This window comes from Puma concolor, chromosome A2 (assembly GCF_028749965.1).
Source record: "Puma concolor isolate L17-30 chromosome A2, mPumCon1.1.hap2, whole genome shotgun sequence".
NCBI lineage: Eukaryota > Metazoa > Chordata > Mammalia > Carnivora > Felidae > Puma > Puma concolor.
In genome coordinates, this window is record NC_141668.1 from 6,724,012 (window position 1) to 6,738,998 (window position 14,987).

At 40.9% G+C, this 14,987-nt stretch overlaps 2 protein-coding genes across 9 annotated transcripts in view; one reads left to right on the forward strand and one right to left on the reverse strand.

Annotated features, from left to right (window-relative positions):
- The window catches only part of LOC147582945 (GTPase IMAP family member 7-like), a 252,532-nt gene extending 243,936 nt beyond the window's left edge, over nucleotides 1-8,596 (forward strand). For 5 of the 7 annotated variants that reach the window (XM_086686615.1, XM_086686604.1, XM_086686612.1 and 2 more), the window contains one exon: nucleotides 7,178-8,596. In XM_086686615.1, coding sequence (XP_086542741.1) covers nucleotides 7,178-8,046 — 869 coding nt within the window. In that variant the 3' untranslated portion in view covers nucleotides 8,047-8,596. Of the gene's footprint in view, nucleotides 1-5,582; nucleotides 6,749-7,177 lie in introns of those variants that run through there. The other 2 variants (XR_015244000.1, XM_086686622.1) reach the window with 2 other exon arrangements.
- Nucleotides 1-14,987, reverse strand: part of LOC147582951 (GTPase IMAP family member 7-like) — a 226,695-nt gene that overhangs the window by 116,237 nt on the left and 95,471 nt on the right. The gene's annotated exons all lie outside the window — the stretch shown is intronic.

Below are 14,987 nucleotides of genomic sequence, written 5' to 3' on the forward strand. Positions count from 1 at the left end.
TTTGTTTGTTTTTGACAAAGGGCCTGGCATATTCCTTTTGTGCCAGACTTTGCAAATACATAGCTGGTCCCGGTCTGTGTCTTTATTGCAAGTTGGAAAACAGTTACCTGGGGCCCTCCACGTCATTAGCACCAATAACTGGTCTAATGATATGGACCAATAATATAGTATTAATACAATAATTTCCAAATCTAGCTGCTTCCCTCCATGGGTTGCCTCCCCATTGTCCACTACTTCCTGCCACATTTAGTTCTCTTAGTACCCACCTTCAAGTGTGAGCATCAACTAATCCCATGTCTCAATGTAGTGAACAAAAATATATAATCAAAAAATTATAATTTTATGATGATGCAAGAGACAATTGGAACAGCTGGTCAACCATGAGAGGTTTGACCATCTGCCTATCATCTCAAAGTTTCCAGAGGAGGTTGGAATGGATGCACTGGCTAAATCTGGGAAAATCTACCTGTGCCTGGGTTGGGGAAGAGGAAAGTAGGAAGGTTGTAGGGGAAAGTTTGATCTCCTCCCTGGGTGCATCTTTTCTTGTCAGGTCATGCATATTTTGGGGCTTGAAAGAACCATATGAATAAAACTAGAGAAGGTGTATGGTCATTGGAAGACTTTTTCCAGGCCACATCTTCCTTTTTTTCTCTTGGCTCCCAATCGTTTAGACTCTTGGCTTTGTAACTGAAGGTTGGTAAATTCTTACTGAGTAACTTGAGACCTTCATGAAAGACTATCATGAAAACCCATATGATACAATCACTGGGAAGCATCCCAGGCTCTAAATTTGGACACATCTAGCCACGTATTTGAGTTTCTTCTTCCTAGAATCACCCCAGAGTCACCCACTCCATGCAGGGAAGATGATCCAACGCCATGCCTGGCTCTGTGTGCATGATTTGTGTCATGTAATAAGCGCCTTTGGGATCCACCAGTATAACCCCAAACAACAAATATAGGTTTGGAAAATTTGGTGTGACAGCAGGCACATGGAGAAAAAGCTTACACCTTGGTAAAACTAAAGGACTCCTCCAATTATAGGGCAATATTTCTGTCTCTTTAAAGCCAAATAGTTTCTTCACTAGCTCCAACCAATCTGAGCTTCCTGCCTCAGAGGCTTAAAGGGGGAAACATATTTTCCTCACAGTGAAAGCAAAAGCAGCAGCTCAAACAGGTTCTTTGGAGAACAATGGGGAACTCAGCTCCTTCAAAAGAAGGTGAGCCGGGCCTCAGAGCAATGGAGCCGTGAGGGGCAGCAGGACATAGGGGTGTGCATGGGTGTGGGTTCTGGTCTGAGAGGGGACCTAGTGTCAGGCCAGCAACCCAGCAAAAAGGATGCTGCCACAGGGGTCCTGGGGGAGGAAGAGTGGGAGTAAGGAGATTGATTGCCCCATGTCCACACGTCTCCTATTTAGCAGGACAAACTTGCTGAACAGCGTATCTTCCATCAGTTGCTGTCATGACAGAGTGAGTGCTGCCTGACACCCCATCCATTTCCCTTAGTAGGAAACTAGTGTCCTCAAGGCAGGTCTTTAGACCTGAAAGGCAATTTAGAGAGCAGTCTATCCAAATCCATCTTTTTCCTGAAAGAAAATCTGAATCCCAGACAGTGTGTGTGTGGTTTTATCAAATTCCCCGGGATACCCAGGTCACAAATGGCACAGGAAGCCTAGAATTCAGCTGGCTGTGTCCTTTCCAACATGTAAGAGAGAAATGGTGTGATCGACAGTGTAACAGAGGAGGTAAGGAAGGGGTGCCATGGGGAGATATTGAGCTATTCTATAGAAAACAAATGTGCGTGAAGCCCTTTGGTTGCCTTCCCTAATTCCAGGGTTGCTACCAGTTCATGTTTCTGGACAGAGAGTGAACTACTTCCCCTGGCCTCCCATGATCTATTTCTGATCCAATGTAAACAGAAATGTAGAATCAAGGGCCTGAGAAGGAACCAAGAAGAGACCAGAGAGTGCAAGGTTTATGCATGAGTGTAGGGTCAGACACACTGTGCATTGGATCCCTTCTCTGCCCAAAGCCCATTAGCGCAGTGATCTTGGGCAACTTTCTCAGCATTTCTGAGCCACATCAATCTCCTCGTTTCAAAAATTAGAGTGGGGGCGCCTATCTGGCTCGTTGGAAGAGCATGGGACTCTTGATCTCAGGCTTGTGAGTTTGAGCCTCATGCTGGGTGTAGAGATTAAATACATACATACATGCATACATACACTTTAAACATTAGAATACTAAAAAGTATTACATTACTAGAATACTAAAAATGTTATCACTTTATCAGTAATTATTTACATATGTATGTCTGGAAGATAAAGGTCATTAAAATATACCATAATCAGAGTTGAAAAAGCAATTAGAATTTTTAAAAAATTACCAGGTGTATTCCAATTCCCAGATCGTCTCCTAGAATTGAAAATTGAAATCAGCTCCAAATACGGTTCATAAATTTCGATTCTTTCATGTGTCTTAAGTTAAATTTTATAAATAAGTTTTCACCTTCCTTTCTTTTTGTAAAATGATTTTGGTTAAGAAATGGTTGGTCCTTTTTCCAAGAGAATTGGACAGTGTACATTTTGCTCATTAAATCCTCAAGACGTCATATGACATGTTCTTCTAGTTTCCGTATTTTGTATAAATTTATATTTAAGGAGAGGTTTGATCAGATTAAGGCTGCCTGGTTAGTTGGGTGGCAATATTTCATAGGTGCAGTTGTAAACGTCCATCAGAAGGCACCTTATATATTCTTCTGTCTCTTTCTGTAATGTAGCAAACTGTAATGATAGTCTAGAGTAACTTTCTTTCATTAACAGTCACAAATAATAATATTATAATTCTATCATTCTTTCTTCATTTATTGGATGGCATAATCCTTTAAAAAAGAAAGTTCCCCTGAATCATACTTTCATTTCCATAAGGTGTAGTTAATAAGACAAAAGGAATGCTTGAATCTTTTTTTGTCCATGTTCAGACTGATGACATCATTTCCTAGCATACCCCAGAGAGAACACTTCACTTCTTTTGCGATGATGGTATTGATATGAATTCATGAACGTCAACATAGTTGATGAATTTTAATCCATTGACATTATTATTCTCATTGATAGTCAAATTACCCCATCTCTGTCCAGTCAGCCTCTTCAAGTTGGCCCTGTACTCCTTTCGGTAAGATCCGAACATTTTTTTTGAAAGTGATCTCTGTACCCAATGTGGAGCTAGAACTCATGAACGTGGGATCAAGAGATGCATGCTGCATTGACAGAGCTAGCCAGGCATCCCACGGTCTGAGTAGTTTTGATAGAATCCTCACTTTATAGTATGACTAGATAGTGTAGGATCCACTTGCACGTTTCTTGGCCCAGATCTGGAATCGGTACGTTCTCCTAAGATTTTTAATGTTTTTTGTGGGAAATGGCATTTGAAGGGCACAGTATGGGCGCTAAGGGTGTTCATTGCCACTGGGCTTGTCCTTGGGCTTCAAAACTACACATGTGCACAAAAAGCTAAGAAAAGGACAGGATTCCTGAAAACAATTTAAGATTTTCTTGACGTTTCCCCCCCCCTATTTGGCATTACACTATATCCCATTAGGACAATAGCCAATGAAGTAACTCCATTTTCAAGTTTCTTGGACCAATTCTTTGTGGTTTGTCTATTACACGAAATACTATGTATTGTATTTGCGTTTGATTTTTACTAGTTATCTGAAAATATAGTTTTTGTTGTATAATTATGTAAGCTATTTACAGATGTTCCTCACTATCCACAAGCAGAACGTTCCTATGAAATCTTTTATGAAACAAAATGACATAAAGGAGAGAAGCAATTACCATGAATGTACATGGAAAAAGGGTGCGCATTCCCAGATCTCCCCCAAATAACCTCCCTTATGTGTTTCTGATACTTTTAGACACAACTTGTTAACAGATGCACACATTCAATTGAGAGAAAGCCCACGTGCTCATCTGGCTCACAGACTGGTGACTGGATGGTGAACCCCTGTGTGAGGTTCCTGGGGAAGGTGATTGGCAGCTGGCGTGGACAACTGCCCACTTGGCCTCTCTATTAGCTCAACTGGCTGTAAAACAAATGCGGAACGCTGTACTCGTGTTCAGCTTTTTTTTGTGCAAATGAAAAATCCTCTTAGAATGTATTTCAGCCAGCAACAGCAGGTACGCATGTAGGTCTTTCATAAAGGAAAAGAGCTGTGATTCAAACGCTCAAAAAGAAGGAAGTACATGCTTTCAAGACAAATCTATGACATCTAAGTATACTCAAAGTAGTTTCCAGCTTCTACCCTGCCCCCGCCTTATTCCTCCCATCCCTCTGTCAGTAACTTCTTTGGTAACGGTTCAGATGATCTGCCATCGCTTTTTCATGTGCCTGAAATATATGTTGTATTTTGTACCTACAGTTCATGTTCCTCCCCATTAGAGAAATACAGTAAACTAAATATTATTTTCTTCACTTTGCCTTTTTTTTTTTTTTTTTTTGCTTAATGAAATATCCTGGAGATCTCTCCATTCCGGCATAGAGAGGTATTTCTTATTCCTTTCTACAGTTGGATAGTACATCGCTGTGTGTATGTACCTTAGTTTATTCAACCAGACTCCTACTGGTGGGTATTTGGTAGGTTTTTGGTCTTTAATTATTACAAATAGTGACACAGAGAATAAACATATGCCTAAACTTTTCCTGTGGTTTTGTCAGTGTAGCTCTGGGACATAAGGAAAGGGAACTTCTTCCTCTACCCTTCAAGGTCTTCCAGCTGCACTAAGAATTACATTCACTTGAGGCAGATTAACAAGAGAAAAAAAAGCAGTGTGCACACATGCTCAGTAATGAAACTAAGATGAAGGGAAATGACCAAGGCAGGAAGTTTTTATACTTTTTAGGCAAAGAGACGATGGATCTGTGAGGGATTGACAAAACAAGGAAAACTTAACTTTGGGAGCATCTGTTAGGGAGGAATTCTAAAGAGACTTTGGGCTGGGATAGTAAATTAGTAGAAAGTAGTGGGCTGTTTATACAGTCTTCTTGGCTCTGAATCTCCCACCCCTTGTCATGAGAGTGTCTCTTTACCTCCTGGGACAGGATGGGCACCTTTTACACGTGAGAATTTGTTTCCTGCTTGCAGGAGGACAGAAGAGGGTCTTAGTAATCTTCCCACATAGGTTGTATCTTAAGTTACTTTCACTTAAAATAGTCAGTATGCTAGGGCGCCTGGGTGTCTCAGTCGGTTGAGAGTCCGTCTTCGCTCAGGTCATGATCTCACAGTTCCTGGGTTCGAGCCCTTCAGGCTCTGTGCTAACAGCTTGTTGGGAGCCTGGAGCCTGCTTCAGATTCTGTGTCTCCTTCTCTCTCTGCCCCTCCCCCGCTCACGCTTTCTCTCACCCTGTTTCTCCAAAATAAATAAATTTAAAAAAATTAAAAAAGAAATAGTATGCCAAAATTGCACGTTTAAGAGTGAGCGGCCCTGACCACTACAGGCATAAGTCCTAAAATTGGGACTCACAATCCAATAAATGTATATGTAATTTGTACGATATTGCCAATTTCTCCTCTGTAGGTTTTAGACTGTTTTTCAATTTCATTAGCCATGGAGAAGAGAACCTGTTTCCTCTAAACCTTTACTGACTGATTATAGCAGCAAATTTTTGGATTATTGCCAAATCCGTAAGTGGAGAAATAGTATCTCAGTGTAATTTTCATTTACTATATTTAGTTATTTTCTTTTCCTATGTCGGATTTATTTTTCTCTACTTTAAGTGAGTGTTCATGTATTTTTACATAGTTCAGGAGCATTGACATTTTTTTTCTTTGAACTGTTTATTCCTATGTCTTGCTCCATTTTCTATCGAGCTGTTGGAAATTTGTCTCTCTACTTTTAGGTATTCTTTGTATAAGAGGAGAATTAACCCTCTTTGATATAGTCTGACATTCATATTTTAATTGTGATGCTCCTTGTCTCCCATTGTCTTTTAGGTCTTTATGCAGTCAGATGTATGAATCCTTTTCTTTACAATCTTTCAAATCTTAGAAATAGTTGCCCCGCCCCTAGGTTACAAAGGATTGGTCTGAGTTTCTTCTAGTATTTATGTGGATTGATTTTTAGTGTTATGTTTCTAATGTATTTAGCATGTGAATGGCTTGAAGACGTGGGTGCAGTTTTGTCTTTTTCTGTGTGGTTTTGTAGTTATCCCAATGCTGGTTATTAGTCCATCTTTCTCCCCATTGCTGTGAGAGGCTGCCTTATGGACGATAAAGGTAACGTAATACAATTGCACTGGATACTCATGAATATAGTAGACCAATTTGGTCTAACTCTGAATTGTCTGTTTTTGTTTTCCGTTCTGTCTCTGTTCACACACACGTCATACTGCCTTAATTATAGGGGCTAACATATTTTACTATCTGGTAGAGATGGCCCTCCCTCATCGTTCTTCTCTTTGTTGACTCTACAGGCTAATTTTCTTTCTTCATTCATCCAAATGAAGTTTATAGTCAACTATTTTAGCTGCAGAGAAAAAATGTGACAAATTTGTTAAAATTTATATTTCTATAAAATCACGTTAAAGAAGTATCTATTAAAACAGTGTTGAATTTGGGGAAATGTCTGTTCTGCATCAAAGTATTTTTCTTCTTAACTCTACTAAAGAGGATGTATTGTAACAATCCATTTTCTCATATTGAACCACCGTAGTATTTCTGAAATAAATCACATTTAATTATGGGGTATTACTTTTTAGTGTCTGACAATTTATTTTCGATTTTTGCAATAGTATTTGCAAATGAGACATGTCTGTAGCTTTATTTATTGGTGAAAACTTTGTTAGCCTTTGGGATCAATATCATACTTGTGGTATAGAATGAACAGGAAAGATTTCCTTCTGTTTTAAGTCATCAGGAATAGTTTAAGAAAGGTTTAAGTGACATCCCCATGAAACCATTTGGACCTGGTACTCTTTTGTAGGGGAACTCTTTAACTACTTTGTTGTTTCTTCCATGGTGATTGAATTGTTTCATCTTTTCGTCTTTATGGGACCAACATGGATAGTACACTACTGCAGGTTTTCATGGAGAAACACAAAGGAGATAAGAGGAATGTGATGGTTTCCACTTACCTTCGTTGACTCTTTTTCTTCTCTTTCCCTTTTTTACCACATGGCAGACCCTCAGGACAACAGTCTGAGGATTGTTTTGGTGGGGAAAACTGGAAGTGGGAAGAGCGCAACGGCCAACACCATCCTGGGGAGTAGAGTCTTTGAGTCTAGACTTGCTCCCAATGCTGTCACTCCCAAGTGTCAAAAATCATCCAAGGAATGGAAGGGGAAGAAACTTCTTGTTGTTGACACCCCAGGGCTCTTTGACACCAAGGAGACCCTGGATACGACGTGCAGGGAAATCAGCCGGTGTGTCCTCTACTCCTGCCCTGGGCCCCACGCCATCGTCTTGGTCATCCATCTGGGCCGCCACACAGATGAAGAGCAGAAGACCGTGGCATTGATCAAGGCTGTCTTTGGGAAGCCAGCCTTGAGGCACATGATCGTGTTGTTCACTGGCAAAGATGACTTGGAGGGTCAGAGCCTGAGTGACTTCTTAGCAGATGCAGATGTGAAGCTAAAAAACATCATCAGAGAGTGTGGGAACCGCTGCTGTGCCTTCAACAATAAAGCCTCAGAGGCCGAGAGGGAAGCTCAAGTGCAGGAGCTGGTGGAGCTGATAGAGGAGATGGTGAAGAGCAACGGAGGGGATTACTTTACCGATGCCATTTACAAGGACACAGAGAAGAGGCTGAAGCAACGGGAAGAAGACCTGAAGAAGATCTACACCGATCAATTAAATAATGAAATTAAACTAGTAGAAAAGGAATATGCTGATAAATCACAGGAAGAACGGGAGGAAAAAATAAAATGGCTAAAGAGGATTTATGATGAACAATTAAAATATATCAAGGAAGAAGCTGAGAAGGGCATATTTGAACATGTTTTAGATGGGATTAGGAGGGTGCTTTCCAAAATATGGCATATGTTCTGGTAGTAAAGATCATTTCATTTTTTCTTTTGAATTTACGATGATTTGCAATAGTGGTAGATTGTAGTTTCCATAGACAGCTGTGACAGTAGCTTCTACTTATTCTTCCTATAACCTGACCCTGTTACTCCTGCCACTGAGTTGTGGGGCCTGTGTCCTCTACCTTGGAACTGGGCAGATCTGGGACCGTTTCAATTAATAGCAGATGGTTGAAGCAACACCTTGTGACTCTAAGGTTACATATGGGCAATGCTTCCTTGCCCTGTTGGAGTTCTTGCCCTTGGAACTTGACTGCCATGTTGTGAGAAAGCCCAGGCTGTCTCTTGAGAGGCCCCCATGCAGAGGGCCTGAAGTCACTGGCACACTTCCCAGCTCACCTTTCATTTGTGACTCACACCAACTTGCCCGCCATGCAAATGAGGCAACACAGAAGCGGGCCCTCCAGCTGCCCCGCCATCTCAGGCGAAGTTGCAGAAAGCAAAGATGAGCCATTCCCACTGAGTCCTGACCAAATTGCAGCTTTATGAGAACAAATAAATGATGGTTTTGTTTTTAACCATTGAGCTTCAGAATGGTTTGTTATGCAGTGAGAACTAACCAGAATGAAGCCTCTCCCAGCTCTCAGTCCCCAGTGCCTCCCCTTCCCACCTGTCCCTCTTCACACAAAGTTGGCATAATCAGGCAATGGCAGATAGAGTTCAAAGACTCAGGAAAGTTCAAATCAGAAATCCTGCACATGTTCAGTGTCTGAACCACTGGTCACATGCGTTGTTGCACTGCATGGTCACAAGTACTTTTTAGGGAGGTATTGGGTTTCTCTGGAAAGATTGTTCTGTGGTTCATGGAGATCTGAAAGTCACAGGATTCTCTTATTGTGTTTCTCTCTTTTCTTTTTCAGGGACCATCCTAACTTAAAATGTCTCCAATTGTATCTGAAAAATCCCATCTGGGCCACATAGTTTTCATTTGCCTCTGCAGAATCACACTTCACCCTAGCTCGTTGCCCCCTGAGGCTGATCTAGTTGCACTACATCGGTGGGGTCTCTTGCTCTCTGACTTCTGCCTGGCTGGCCAATGGGAAGTCCAAGTCAGAGGCCCTGTGGAAGTAGAAAAGCAAGGCTGGGGTATCCATTCTCCCACCTCTATCTCTGCAGAGCCATCTCTGACTAGCTGCAGACCTATGCTAAAGGTCACAGCTCCTCCCTTGGTGGGCTTTCTACCCAACTCTTCTTCTGCATTCCAGTCTTTGTTCACCCCTGCAGGTGGGATTTAATTTTCTTATCGATACTATCAACGTCCCTGTGTTTTCTAAATTCCCTGTGTGCACAGTGTGTAAGAGGCCCCTTCTCTAAACTTTCTCCAATTACCTAATGAGAGCAGACTATCTTTTTCTTGTTAGAACCTGATTGATAAATCTTATGGTACCCAGTTCTCTTTCAGAGCATCTTTATTGTTGTTGATGGTTTTACATTCCCTCTAGTGCTTGTTTCCTGACACCAGAAAAATCTCTCCTTACCCTTCCATGCTGTGACTTTTGCAGTAAGTAGATGAAAGGTTCTGTCTTGCTAAAATAATAAAGAAACTTCAAAGTTAGATGGGTGACTCTCAGTCACTCACAAGGATTGCAGACATCCCAAATCCAAATTATTAGAATTTTTATTCGTCCTTTGTTTTGTCTGTGAACATGACTGAGAGTGTTTACCATATCAGTGACTTTTTGGGAGATGGATTAGAGATTAAGTCTGGAAAATTTAAGATTCTAAATACCCGCTCATTCTAAGATTCATCACCAGTATTCAGAATGCAGTAAAAGCAACATGGAAGAAAAATCCCCTCATGAGAAAACATGTGTCAAATGACAAAGTGAGACCAAAGTACTCTTCGCCATCATGCAGTTCTTATGTTCAAAAGTACTTCCTTGTAAGTGACTCATTTGTGTGATAGTATGTCTAGAGAGAAAAGTATTCATGCTCTCTCCTGACGTTTTTCATTTCAGAACCGTTTAAAAGATATTTTCTCTCAGAGATATGCAGAAGCATTCTTAATACAATTAACCTGTGTGAGGGCTGTTTGAATGTGCAGCTTACGTGAGCTAATTTCTTTTTTCCCAACCTTAGGTTCTATTTTGGAAGGTAACACATACCCAGAGAAAAACGAGTAAATCAAATAAATCATTATCTCTTCACTTGACAATTGAAATATTGCTCACTCACTTCTCTTAACATATTTTATGTCCCAGTTTTCCCTGAAGATGGTTCTATTTCAGTGCTGAAGACCGTGGTATTTCCAGCGTTTAATGTGTCCATGATCCCTGTTGTTGAAATATGTGATCGTCATGACTCATGATGGGGAATTTACACTAGGATTTATAGAGGAAGACCTGAAAAAAGATTTAGCGTATTAAGTCTACTGTGAAGGATGTGTAGGATGTGTCCATGCGGGTGATGGGTATGATGGTCATGCTTCTATTCAGAAACAGGAAAGTTCAGGGTGACAGGTAAGATTTTCAGGGGAAGGATAGAGTCAGAAGCAACAGTGTTCAGTTAGGTTTGTGACAAGTTCAATATCAGATGTCAAAGTTAGGGTCTAATGTAAATGACCTGCATTAACTTGAAATCTGGGTCAGAAGGCTATATGAAAGGCTCGGGGTAACATAAATATCTCCCTTAATATCAGTTGAATCTTTACTAATTGCCAATACCCCACAGTCCAAAACTATATGCTAGAAGCTCCATATAGGATGTCCAAAGGAAGAAGCAAGAACCAGTTTTGTGAGGTTTAGTCCTTCAACTAATTTGATAGATATTTGAAGGGGTCAAGAGGAAAGGACCTTTTCTGTTAGGTTTCCGCATTTAAGTAATCTCTACACCCAACATGGGGCTCCAACTCATGACCATGAGATCAAGGGTCGCATACTCTTCCAAATGATCCAGCCAGGCATCCCAAGAGGAAAGGGCTTTTAGACGAGAACATTTAATTTATAGGGACAATGACAAATTAGTATTGGTCACTTCTTGGAGTTCATCTGTGGCAGAATCGTCTCCCCAGGGCAGAAGGTGGCCCAGGTGTAACCGTGTGACTATGTAAGGGAGGCTCCACAGGGAGTCGTCTCTGCTTGCCATGTCCAGAGAGATGGAGGTTTTCTCTCTCCTGAAACCTAGTGAGGCGGCCTCTGGAGTTTGATACTGCCAGAGGGGTGTGGGCGCTGTACATTAAGAGACTTGTTGTGTGTCCTTCAGAGTTTGGCTCTGCTGCCTGGTGGTCATGGGATACATGAAGGGTGTTGTTTTGCTCTGTGGAGGGAGCAGAGTACACATGTTGGTGGAGGTCTTGGACGCAGTCAGAACTTTCACTAACGGGGAAAAAGAATGTGTTCTTCATATATCAAATGGGGCCACATGGGAGGGAGGCACCCAAAGCCAGTTTGAAGGGGATTTGCCCAGGGGCCCAGCAAGGATCCCAGCAGCTCGTATGTGCATCAGAGTTCTGGAAGTCCAGCACTAGGAACAGACGTTGAAGCAAGCGATGGGAGAGGAGAGAGTGGCCTTCTGTTGGGCTTATGATTTCAGATTCCCAGAGGAGACTCTGAAGGCTATTAACAGTGTTCCACGGGGAAAAGAGCCACTAAGAATGCTGCCACTGTCCCCCCACCAAGGCCAGACTACACTTGACTCATCTTCAGTGTTTCTGCCTCTTCTCCTCCAGCCCATGAAGAATCAGAGCCAAGGCAAGGACAGGAGGAGAATGGCAACGTGGGGAGAGCTGTAAGCAGCCCTGTCTACACTGCAGGTTCTTCTCTGGGAGCAGGCACATGCCAGGGATGCCAGGGACAGTAGAAGATTTACCCTTCAGTAATATTTTTTAAAAGTTTTTGTAAATATATATATATATATATATATATATATATATATATATAGCTAACTTGACAATTTATTGTCAATAAATTGTCAAGTTAACTAACATACAGTGTATACAGTGTCCTCTTGGTTTTGGGGGCAGATTCCTATGTTTCATCACTTACATACAGCATCCAGTGCTCATCCCAACAAGTTCCCTCCTCAATAACCATCACCCATTCCCCCCCTTCCCCCATCAACCCTCAGTTCGTTCTCTGTATTGAAGAGTCTCTTATGGTTTGCCTCCCTCTCTCGTTGAAATCATTTCTTCCCTTCCCTTCCCCCATGGTCTTTTGTTAAGTTTCCTAAGCTCCACATATGAGTGAAAACATATGGCATCTTTCTTTCTCTGACTGACTTATTTCACTTAGCAAAATACCCTCCAGTTCCATCCATGTTGTTGCAAAAGGCAGGATTTCATTCTTTCTCATTGCCAAGTAGTATTCCATTGTATATATAAACCACATCTTTATCCATTCTTCTGTTGATGGACATTTGGGCTCTTTCCATAATTTGGCTATTGTTGAAAGTGCTACTATAAACATTGGGGTACATGTTCCCCTGTGAATCAGCCCTCCTGTATCCTTTGGATAAATTCTGAGTAGTGCTATTGCTGGGTTGTAGGGATGTTCCATTTTAATTTTTGGGGGAACCTCCATAATGTTTTCCAGAGCGGCTGCACCAGTTTGCATTCCCACCAACAGTCAAGAGAGTTACCGTTTCTCCACATCCTCGCCAACATCTTTTGTTTCCTGAGTTGTTAATTTTAGCCACTCTGACCGGTGAAAGGTGGCATCTCAATGTGGTTTTGATTTGTATTTCCCTGATGATGAGTGACGTTGAACATCTTTGCATGTGTCTGTTGGCCATTTGGATGTCTTTTTTGGAAAAGTGTCTATTCATGTTGTCTGCCCATTTCTTCACTGGGTTATTTGTTTTTTGGGTGTTGAGGTTGGTAAGTTTTTTATAGATTTTGGATACTAACCCTTTATTGGATATGTCACTCTTAAATATCTTCTCCCATTGCATTGGTTGCCTGATTGTTTCCTTTGCAGTGCAGAATCTTTTTATCTAGATGAGGTCCCAAGAGTTCATTTTTTCTTTTATTTCCCTTGCCTTCAGAGACGGGTCGAGCAAGAAATTGCTGGGCCTCAGGTCAAAGATGTTATTGCCTGTTTTCTCCTCTAGGGTTTTAATGGTTTTATCTCTCACATTTAGGTCTTTCATCAATTTTGAGTTAAATTTGTGTATGGTGTAAGAAAGTAGTCTGTTGCTTCATTATTGGTATATAGAAAGGCAACTGATTTCTGTACATTGGTTTTGTATCCTGTGACTCTGCTGAATTCATGTATCAGTTCTAGCAGCTTTTTGGTGGAGTCTTTCAGGTTTTCCATGTAGAGTATCATGTCATCTGCGGAAAGTGAAAGTTTGACTTCTTTGCCAATTTGGATGCCTTTTATTTCATTTTGTTGTCTGCTTGCTGAGGCTAGGACTTCCAACATGATGTTAAACAACAGCCATGAGAGTGGACATCCCTGCCATGTTCCTGATGTTGGGGGAAAGCTCTTACTTTGTTTCCACGAGGATGGTATTAGCTGTGGGCTTTTAATATATGGCTCTTATGAAGTTAAGGTAGGTTCCTTCTTTCCCGACTTTCTTGAGGGCTTTTATGAAGAAAGGATGCTATATTTTGTCAAATGCTTTTTCTGCATCTATTGACAGGATCATATGGCTCTTATCCTTTCTTCCATCACATAAATTGTTTTGAGAATATTGAACCAGCCATGCAGCCCAGAAATGAATCCCACTTAATCGTGGTGAATAATTCTTTTGAGATGCTGTTGAATTTGACTTGCTAGTATTCTGTTGGGAATTTTTGCATTTATGTTAACCAGGGATATTGGTCTGTAATTCTCCTTTTTAGTGGGGTCTCTGGTCTGGTTTGGGAATCAAGGTAATGGTGGCTTCACAGAATGAGCCCGGAAGCTTTCTTCCATGTCTATTTTTTGGAACAGCTTGAGAAGGATAAGTATTAACTCTGTTTTAAATGTCTGGTAGAATTCCCCTAGAAAGCCATGTGGCCCAGGACTCCTATCTGTTGTTAGATTTTTGATAACTGATTCAATTTCTTCACTGGTTATGGGTGTGTTCAAATTTTCTATTTCTTCCTGAGTTTTGGTAGCGTGTGGGTGTCTGGAAATTTGTCCATTTCCTCCAGGTTGTCCAGTTTGTTGGCATGTAATTTTTCATAGTATTCCCTGATAATTGTATCTGTGATGTTGGTTGTGATCTGTCCACTTTTATTTGTGCTTTTTATCTATTTGGGTCCTCTCTTTTTTCTTTTTGAGAAGCCCGACTAGGGGTTTATCAATTTTGTTTGTTTTTTCGAGAAAAGAAAAAAGCTAGCTATTAGATTCATTGATTGGTTCTACTGTATTTTTTTTGGCGGGGGGGGGTTCTATATTTTTTATTTCTGCTCTAATCTTTATTATTTCTCTTTTGCTGTTCTGCTGGCTTTGGGGTTTCTTTGCTGTTCTGCTTCTACTTTCTTTAGGTGTGCTATTAGACTTTGTATTTGGGATATTTCTTATTTCTTGAGATAGGCCTGGATTGCAATGTATTTTCCTCTTAGAACTGCCTTTGCTGCATCCCAAAGGATTCGGACTGTCATGTTTTCATTTTCACTTGCTTCCATATACGTTTTAATTTTTTCTTTAAGTGCCTGGTTGACCCATTCATTCATTAGTAGGATGTTATTTAACCTCCATGCATTTGGAGGCTTTCCAAATTTTTTCTTGTGGTTGACTTCAAGTTTCATAGCATTGTTGTCTGAAAATATGCACGGTATAATCTCGGTTCTTTTATTTTTCTTTTTTTTAATATATGAAATTTATTTTCAAATTGGTTTCCATACAACACCCAGTGCTCATCCCAAAAGGTGCCCTCCTCAATACTATGAAAAATTATATGCCAACAAATTGGACAACCTGGAAGAAATGGACAAATTCCTAAACACCCACACTCTTCCAAAACTCAATCAGGAGGAAATAG